This window comes from Tamandua tetradactyla, chromosome 11 (assembly GCF_023851605.1).
Source record: "Tamandua tetradactyla isolate mTamTet1 chromosome 11, mTamTet1.pri, whole genome shotgun sequence".
Taxonomy (NCBI): Eukaryota; Metazoa; Chordata; class Mammalia; order Pilosa; family Myrmecophagidae; genus Tamandua; species Tamandua tetradactyla.
In genome coordinates this window covers 82,306,471-82,316,203 of record NC_135337.1, presented here as the reverse complement: position 1 = coordinate 82,316,203, position 9,733 = coordinate 82,306,471, and the positions used below count along the sequence as shown (strand labels likewise).

The window sequence follows — 9,733 nt, the reverse complement described above, 5'->3', positions numbered from 1 at the left end:
CAAAGCCATGAGCTGCAAAGTCAACCATGTCGTCCCCTCCTTGCCCTATTTCTTCTGATTGATCGTCAATCCGTGGCACCAGATTTCCAGTTTCATGTCCATATCAGTTTCTTGTAAGATTTAAGCGGGGAAAGTATCAGCCACACACAATCCAGGTGGAGATGGGTGGAGGGAACATGGAGGATATGGGCTGCGAGGCTGTGGTTTGGACCACACCCAGGTTCCAGAGATGGTTCTCTTGTCCCATGTCACCTTTGTGGGATTCCCACCCAAAATGGTTCACCTAAATGGAGTTGTGAGACGTTGAGGCAAATCAAGGGGCTCTTGGGGACTTCTGGCCTGAACCCTCAGAATTGACCAGGCGGGAAAAGACAAGGACAAGTGAAGTCAGGGTGCAAGAATCAAGTGGAAGGAGAAGATTTGGGTGGAAGTGAAGGGTCAAGGAAGGAGAGGAGTGGAGGTGGAAGGAGGCTGCGTGAGCTCCCCTGGGAAGCTCAGAACAGTAGATATATCTCTTCCCACAGTCCTGGAATTGGGGTTCCACAGCCCGTGCCCCCGCCACGGGCCCCTTCCGGCAGTGTTCCTAGGCTCGTTTCCTCCCCTGCCCCCCTTTTGTGAGGACCCCTGGGATGGCACTTGGGGCCCAGCCTGATCACCCACGATCATCCCAGGATCTAGAGTCTAGATATGCATTTGTCTAGACTCTTCCAAATAAGGTAAACTTCACAGTTTCTGGGGATCAGGTGTGACATGTTTTGGGGAAGCCCCCTCTCACCAGCCATTGAGACCCAGGAGCCTGGACACCAGAGCATACCATGGGACCCCTGACTAGGGTTTTGGATCAGAAAAAAAGGCTTTTAAAGGACACTATGGGGACATGGGAGGACGTCTGCAGTGGACTAGGCCTAAGCTTCGAGGTGGTGCAGGGTCCCGTGCGAAGCCACCTGGCCACAGCCATGAGGCCCAGTCCCTGTGGACACCCCAAAATGCCACCTGTGTGAAAAGATGATCCTTCAGGGGGTGATATCCGCACACAGCAGTGCCCAGAACGGGAGCACAATGCAGTGGTTTGCACAAACTGATCTCAGCCATGGAACAAGTACCACAGAACTAGACAGAAGGCACCCAGCCCAGAGGCCTCTCCTGCCCCTCTGGTCACTGTCCCTACGGACCACACCCCCACACTGACGTAACATGCTGCTTCTGCCTGTCATGACCAATTTTTTTTGAGTCCGGCTCCAGGCCTCTCGGCGGCCCATTCTTTTTCACAGCTGCATAATATTCCTATATGAACAGACCACACTTTATTTTCCTATCCTCCTGCTGATGGGCAGGTAAAGGATGCATGGAATAGAGAAATCCTGGGGCAGGTACAGCTGCTCGCTGTGCTTTCTCACTGCTTCTCCTTGGCTTTGAAGTCTTTCCAAGCCTCACAGTGAGATGCCCCAGTTAGGACGGCCAGAAATAAGAATGCAGACTGCAACCAGCACCGGCGGGGATTTGGGGAAGTTGGAACCTTGAGACATGGTTGGTGGGAATGTCAAATGGAGCGGCCATGGTTCCTGGAAGTCACCATGTGACCCAGCAATTCCGCTCCTAGGAGAAATGAAAACCCACGCACAAATGATTGCAGCAGCATGATTCACAATTGCCAGCAGGAAACGCAAACTTTTGAGCCACCGATGAACAGAGAAACAAAACATGGACCGTCCACACGATTGGGGCATTGCTCAGCCAGGAGAAAGAATGAGGCCCTGACCCACACTGCAGCACGGACGGGGCCTAAAGACAGCGCTCAGCAAAAAAAGCCAGACGCAGAAAGCCACGTGCGATGAGATTCCAGCAATACGCAACGTCCAGGGAAGGGAAGGAGTTGGCAGCTGCCAGGGGCTGGGACAGGGGGTAGGGAGTGACTCTGAGGGGCCTGCGGTTTCTGTTTAGGGTGAGGGAAATGTTCTGGAGCCACAGAGAGGTGGCAGGTACACAAATCTGGTGACTATACTGAAAACCACAAGCGGTTCAGTGTAAACGGGTATTCTGTGAGAATGACATCGCAGTGAAGTTGTTAGGAAACAGTCAGACAAGCAGACAGCCTCCTAGGGGCAGGACCAGCTTGGGGTTCCCCAGCCTCCCTGGCCCGCACTTGGTGCCATGCCATGCCCAGCTGCCTCTGTCCTGACACCCCTAACAGCTGTGGAAGGGTCCGTGCATTTTCACGCTGCAGGAGCCTGCAATTCCCCTCCTGAAAGGCGGGCTGAGGGGAGCTGGAGAGAGGGACAGGTGTGGATTCAAAGCAGATGTGCTCTCTGCCCTTGCATCTCTGCATTACTTCGATTGACCCTGCCTTCCCCTCCCCGCTCCTGGTACAGCCCACCATATAGAGAAGGGGCTGGGGCTCAGAGGGGGAGGAGGACAAGTGGGGTCACTCGGGGTCTCTTGGGTGCTGACATCATGGCTGCAGGAGTGGGGAGACGGGCCGGGGGGAGGGCCGGGGGCATGGGGACACCCCACGGCCTACTGGGGCCTCATCCCATCTCAGTCTACAGGTCTTGGGATGGGGGTGTCAGCCACTGTTCCCTCAACCTCGTGTGACTCTCCTGGATAGGGAAGAGGGAGTCGGGGAACCCTGAGCCACCAGGATTAATGCGGGGGTCCAGCCAGACTACTTGGCCGCCCCAGAGATTCCCTTAGGCCAGGCTGGTGGCCATGTCTTTATTGCCCCCCTACTCATCAGGGGGTCATCGGGAACCTGGCCGTGGGCCCAGGGGACAGGTTGTGGAGCCACAAGGGGTCCTATGTGGGGCCCGGGGGAGGGGCAAATGAGGTGGGGGGACACGCGGGGCTCCCCGAGGCTCTCGGATGGAGCTGCAAATGCTGAGGAGGAAACCGACGCTGGACGCCAGGGACAGGGCCACCCGCCAGTCATCACCCACCTAAGTACGTGTCCATACTCCAAACGCTGTCCCTCACCCAGGCGTCCAGCCGCTCTAACAGCTGTCCATCCTTCCGTTCCCCAGCCGCCCACCTGCCCTGGCCCTCGGGCAGCCCAGCGCCTGGTGGGGGGCTCCGGGCTCTGCCTGGAGGCAGAGGCAGACGCGGCTGGCCTCAGTCCAGTCTCTGTTTCTCCTACTCTGTCTCCCCGTCTCACCCTCTGTCTCTGTCTCTCCCTCCCTGTCTCTCGCTGTCTCTGTCTCTATATTTCTCTCTCTGGGTCTCTCTCTTGCAATCTGTCTCTTTCTCTGGGTCTCTCTCCATGCCTGGGACCCCGCCTCTCCCGCACGCCCGCAGGCCCCGCAGCCCCAGGCCCGCCAAGCCAATCAGGTGACTCACGGGACACCCCACCCTCCCCGCTTCTCAAGACAAACAAACACGCGCGGAGGCCGCAGCGCGTGGTTCCCAGTCGTCCCCGCCCCCGAGGCTCCCCATTGGCCCGCGCGGGCGCTCGGGGGCGGGACCGGCCGCGCCAGGGGAGAGCCACCGACTCGCGCAGCGAGGGAAGAGCGAGCCGGGCGTGCGGGGCGCGAGGGGCGCGCGGGGCGCGGGGCCATGAGCCGGCGCCTGTGGCTGGGCCTGGCGTGGCTGCTGCTGGCGCGGGCGGCCGGCGCCGCGGGGACCTCGGGCGCCCCGTGGGGACTACGCAGCTACCCGCACCTGGAGGGCGACGTGCGCTGGCGGCGCCTCTTCTCCTCTACCCACTTCTTCCTGCGCGTGGATCCCGACGGCCGTGTGCAGGGCACCCGCTGGCGCCACGGCCCCGACAGTGAGTGCGTCCGGGGCGGCCGGGGAGGGGAACAGCGGGGCGGAGGGCCGGCCAACAACAGCAAAGGCAGAGTAATCATATTGCCCTGCTGACACTGCCGCACCTGCCCGGGCGGGGGAGGTGGGGGGGCGGGGTCCCAGGTGGCTCAGTCCCCTCTCTGTAGATTGGGCACAATCTCAGTGATGGCAAGTTGGACAGTGAAGGCAAGGGATGAGTTTGGGCCTGGCTCAGTACCGAGAAGGTCGTTGCCGACTGGCCCTGAATTTGGGGTCACTTAGGGCGAGAAACTGAGGGTCTAGGAGGGCTGAGGTGGACTGGTTCCATGTGAGGTAGGAGCTGAGTCGCAGAGCTGGGATTTGAACTCAGGATTCCCCCACACTCCAAAACCAAAATCAGGACCTGTCTAGAGGTGGGGACTCTTGTGTTTCTTTCCAGACACCCCCCCCCAACCTGGCAGATGGGGAAACTGAGGCATGAGAGGAAAAGTGACCAGCCCAGGGCCACATCGTGAGGGGCGGGCAGTACTGTGTGGAGCTCAGGTCATTGTACCCCCAGCACCCAGCCCAGCAACAGTAGGCGCTCAATAAGTGTTTGTGGAATGTATGTGGCAAGAGGAGGGATCAGGCCAGAGAGGAGGAAGTTGGGGCAACTGGGGGACAGTGGAGTGGGTGACCCCATGGGCCTGCCTAAGTCTGCCCACAGATTTGAGGCCAGGCAGGGGGAGCTGGGGAGGGGCCAAACTCAGGGCTGGCCACTGCCTGGCACCCCATTATTAGGGCAGGTGATGACCCCTGCCCTTCCCGCTGCTTTCATCTGGGGCTCCCAAAGCCCTCATTAGGCTGCACTCAAGGAGGCAGATGACAGGGGACTGGCCCAGCCTGTTGGGCAGTGATGGTCACGGTCAGGCGGGGTGGCCTCCGGCAGAGGGTGAGGCCTGCCTCTTTGGGTGATCTGGGACAACAGCTGCCTCTCTTTCAGCCTCGGTTTCCCCATCTGGGAGTGCTCTCCTTGATTAACTTGGCAATTATTAATTGGGCGCCTCCTATGTGCAGGGACCCAGCGGTGACCGAGGCTAACTGCCCCTTGGGGCTTCCAGAGCAGACAGGAAAGCAGATAAACAAGTGAACAAGGAATGTGCTGATTTCAGAGAGGGCCACATGGGGCAAAGGACCTGGAAATAGGGTGCTGCAGGGAGGATGGTGGGCATCTGCTGCAGCCAGGGCTGAGAGAGCTAAGTGTGCCCAGAGGTGGCTGGGGCCCTGGCAGAGGAAGCAGCTGAGGGCCTGAGAGTGGCCATGGGTGGCTGAACCGTGCTGGTTGTGGGGCAGCTCACAGACATTATTAAACAGGGCACTGGGGAGCCACAGCAAGATTTTGAGCAGAGGGATGGGATTTGAGTTATGCTTCACAAAAATCCCTCTGGCCACCATGTGGGTGAGAGGGAGGCTCTGAAATTGGGCTATGGTCTGTCTGGCACCCTTTTTGGGGTGGTGGGGGGTGGCGCTCAGAACTCGGATCCAAGGGTATTGTTCCAGCGGACAGACTGTAGCTAGACCCAGGAAGAACTTCCAGAGTCAGAATAGGAGAGCAAGGGGAGCCCCCAAGGCCTTTTCTCCCTCCCCAGAGCTCACAACAGGCCCTGGGGCTCATGGCAGGGGATGTGGGAGAGGTGTTTCCCGGGCAGGGAGTTAGCCAGACCAAAGTATGGAGTTGAGCAATGCCAGTCAAATTTGCAAACCTGGGACCCCCAGGTGTTCCCATGAGCAAGCTGAGGGTGGAGTGGGGGTCAGGAGGGAAAGATTTCAGCCCCATTTGAGAACAAATTTCACACTGTCCAAGCTGCCCAGTATTTAAAACACTCCCACAGGGCAGACAGTGAGCTCCCTGTCACTTCAGGCATCCAAATCTGACCCCAGATTAGGCTTAGTGTCTGGGTATTCACTGGGTGGGAAATGACAGCTCCGAGCAGGCAGGGCTTGCCTAGGGTCACCCAGGGACTGATGGTGTCCGAAGCTGGCTCCCCCATGCTGCAGACTGCAGTTTCCCTCACTGGGAGGTCGGCCGACAAGCCCCTCTCCCTGGGGCCGCTGGCGGACCTGGGGGGTGGAGGGTTTAGTGGAACTAAGCGTGCTGGTGGCGCTCAGCAGGAGCATGAGTGGCTGTCATGGCTGCAAGTACACCCTGTGGCCCACCTCCAGGTCCCCCATTTTGCCATGACCCTTGGTGTCTGCACACTGGCCTGGGTGTGCAGGGCGGCATAGGCCCTGGTTCCCATGCTGCACAGGAGCCCATTTGAAGGACAGAACTCATCCAACCCCTGCCCTACCCTCTCCAAGCCCCGCCATGGCTCCCAGGTACCCTCCACTGCCGGCAGCCCTGCAGCCTTTCCTGCCTCTGGGCCACTGTGCCCGCTTGGCCATCAGTGTCCTCCTGACCCTGCTTGCTGGGGCCACACCCAGCCCTGGGTCAGATGGACGGATGGGCCTGGCCCCCTCAACCGCCTGTCAACACCCCCCTCCCCCCACCAGGCATCGTGGAGATCCGCTCTGTCCGCGTGGGTGTCGTGGTCATGAAGGCTGTCCACGCAGGCTTCTATGTGGCCATGGACCAGCGGGGGCATGTCTATGGGTCGGTGAGTCTCCGGGGCGCTCGATGGATGGGAGGCGGGGCTCAATGGACAGGAGGTGGGGCCAGACAGGGCAGGGCCTGGCGGGGGTAGGGACATTCGCCAGCCCCAGGCAGGGCAGGTGGGGATGTGCCCAGGTAGCGGTGGAGGGCGTTGCTGCTCCGGGGGTGTCAGGTCCACTCACCCCGCCCCCGCAGCGGGTCTACACTGGCGACTGCAGGTTCCGGGAGCGCATTGAGGAGAACGGCTACAACACCTACGCGGCACAGCACTGGCGCTACCGTGGCCGCCCCATGTTCCTGGCCCTGGACGGGCGGGGAGCCCCCCAGCGGGGCCGCCGGACACAGCGGCACCACCTGTCCACCCACTTCCTGCCTGTACTGATCACTTGAGGCAGCGAGGGACCCGGTGACCAACGCGGGGCCAAAGGGCTGGATGGAGGTTTTGGAAGGTTCCTCTTGAGCGGGGTGGCAGGAGGAGACCCTACAGGCCACCCTCAGGGAGCTCCCAGCACAGGGGCTGTGGGCCCTGAGCCAGTCTCCAGAGGACTGGGCCAGGCCCTGGATTGTCTCAGGGACTCAGCGGGATGATGGGGAGGCCTGAGGGCAGCAGAGCATGGGGCCTGCAGGGCCACGGGGAAGGGTGCAGAAGCTGAGAAACCAGGCACAGGACGGCAGTCCCCTGGGGTCACAGGGTTACCGAAGACGTGTACCCCTGACCCCCAGAACCTGTGCCCACGCCCCTCCCATCGTGAAGGGAGCTCCGCAGATAGGATTGAGTCTTCCTCAGGATGGGGGTTGCCCCCGGACTATCAGGGGCCCGGTGCCATCACAGAGTCTTTATGGGAGGAGGCAGAAGGGTCAGGGCCAGAGAAGACGCTTGCTGCCGGCTTCACGGGCAGAGAGGAGGCCCCCAGCCCAGGAACAGGAAAAGGAGAGAAGCAGGATCTGCCCTGGAGCCAGCCCGGTGTACCTCAATTTTAGCCCTGCCAAGCCTGTTTAGGAGTCCTTGCCCCCAGAGCTGTGGCGAATAAATGCGTGCTTTTAGGTCATCAAGTCTGGGGTTGCTGGAGGCAGCAGCCAGGGCAGAGGTAAACGCTACGTTCTGAAGTTTTAATCAAGCACACTCTTCAGCCCCTCAACCCCATGGAGGCTGGGGCAGGGGCGGTTAGGTGCAGGGCAGTCTGAAGGTCAGAGGGACGGGCACCCTACCTGCTCCACCCACTCCAGTAATCCCTGAGGTCTACAAGTGGCCTCTGTCGGCCACAGAAACTGCCCTGCCCCGCCAGCCAATGTCCCCTCGCCGGGGGATGGACAGTATTTTAAACTCCAGCCATCCAGAAAGCCACAAGTCCAGTCCTGTGGTCTTGGGCCAGGCCTGGATCTGTGCCTCAGTTTCCCCTTCTGTGAAATGGGGATGATGATGCCTTTTGCCCACGGGGCCAAGGCCTCTCGAGCAGAACAGGACCCACTGGGTGAAGTGTGTCCTGGGGGTGGGGTGAAGGCCCCCTCCAGCCCCCAGCCCCACCTGGCACTTGAATTACAGAAAACAAAGCCGGGCAGGGGCCCTGGCTGGGAAAATGAGGATGAGTGTGCACGTGATGCCAAGCCCTCGGACCCTCCGGCCCAGCCCCTCGCAGATATGACACCCCCACTAGCCATGTCTACATGGCCCACAGGGGCGATTCGCTCCCTGGGGGTGGGAAGTGTCGCAGCCAATTCTGGTCTTCACAACTGGGATGATGGGGCCATTGGCGTCGAGTGAGAGAAGCCCAGGGAGGCTACTCAGCATCCCCTAGAGCCCCTGACGCCCCCGTCAAGAGAAGGACCCAGCCCTGCCAGTGGACCCACTGAACCCTCCCAGCTGTGGCCCTGTCATCTGGGTTCTGTCGCCGGGGGCCACATGCCGCCAGCTGACACCATTTCAGCTCAGCGCCGACTACTCACCCACCAAAACAGCTAAAATAAAAAAGTGACGCCACCAAACGCTGGCGAAGGTGTGAGAAACCAGATCAGGCATGCACTGCTGCTGAGTAGGAAAATGGGCCGGCTGCTCCAGGAGGACCAGCATCCGCTGTCCTGGGCACGGAACTGAGGCAGAGGCTGGCTCACGGCCCCCCGCCATCGCTGTCTCTCTGTCTGTCGCCATTTCCACGCGTGTGCCTGCCCATGTGTATTCCTGGCCAGGCAGGGCCCAGGTCAGCTGGGGCTTCATATTCAGCCTGCAGCGCCCACCAGGGCCCAGGCCCCTGGGCAGGAGGTGCCTCTGCTGGTTGCTGTGGCACATGCACACACATGCTTCTTCTCTGACCGTCCTAAGGGTCAGGAGTTCTCAAACTGAGGCCACAGGGCAGGTTCCTCCTGGAACTTCAGGGCAGACCCTGCTTCTCACCTCTCCCAGTTCCTGGGCCCAGGGCCCCTCTCTGCCTATGAAGCCGGCAGCAAGCATCTTCTCTAACCCTGACCATCTGGCCCTCACCTCTGAGGACCCTGAGATGCCATCAGACCTCTTGAGCCTTCACTCCATCCCACCTGCAGGCCCTTCTCCACACAAGGTCCCATATCTACAGGTTCCTGGGTATTGGTCTCTGGAGAAGGCTGGTTCCTCTAACAGGCTCCTGGGGTCAACCTGAAGCCTTGGAACTTCCCTGGTGGCAGGAGAGTCCACATATTGATTCTGGTGGTGATGCACCCCGAGGACAAGGAGGCCCCCAGGTCCCACCCTGCACATCTGTCCTTGGACTGGGTTGGACTTGTGGGCTTCTTTGTAATAAGCCAGATGATTCACAGAAACTGCAGTTGCCGTCAGTCTTGGGCAGACCTGGAGGCTGGAGCCCTTAACTCACAGTATGGCCCATCTCTGGAGGCATCAGCTGCATCTGTAAGATGCGTTTGCACCACAAATCCAGCGTCAGGGCACTCACCAGGGTGCCCGGCCCTGGTGGAGGGTCCTGTGAGGTGGTGTCTGTAGTAGCAGCAGCCACCAATTTGGGCTAACCAACGGGACGTGAAATGAAACAAACAGCACCGAGTCCAGGGTGGGAAGAACAAGAAAAGGGTGGAGGAGGACTATGTGTTTGCTCCTCTTGTAAAACGAATATTCCAGAAGGGTCCACAATAAATGAGCATAAATGTTGCCTTGGGGCGGGTGCTGGGGGAGGCTCCTGATCATCTGTCTATACAGTCTGGCTTTGGACTGCATGATTGTCAAAATCCTTAAATTACGATGAAAACATGACTGCCCCAGCCCTCTGCTGCCACAGGAAAAACAGGTGGAGGGACATAGCTGGGAAGGGTCTGGCCCTGACACTGCACTACAGGGGCTCTGGCCCCCACGTGCAGCTTCCC

At 60.0% G+C, this 9,733-nt stretch overlaps 1 protein-coding gene across 1 annotated transcript; it reads left to right on the top strand.

Annotated features, from left to right (window-relative positions):
- Positions 1–3,546: 3,546 nt before the first annotated feature.
- FGF22 (fibroblast growth factor 22) lies at positions 3,547–8,542 on the top strand. Its single transcript, XM_077121425.1, has 3 exons — positions 3,547–3,760; positions 6,289–6,392; positions 6,584–8,542. The coding sequence occupies exons 1-3, from the start codon at positions 3,547–3,549 to the stop codon at positions 6,776–6,778; spliced, it is 513 nt and encodes a 170-aa protein (XP_076977540.1). The 3' UTR covers positions 6,779–8,542.
- The last annotated feature ends 1,191 nt before the right edge of the window (positions 8,543–9,733 follow it).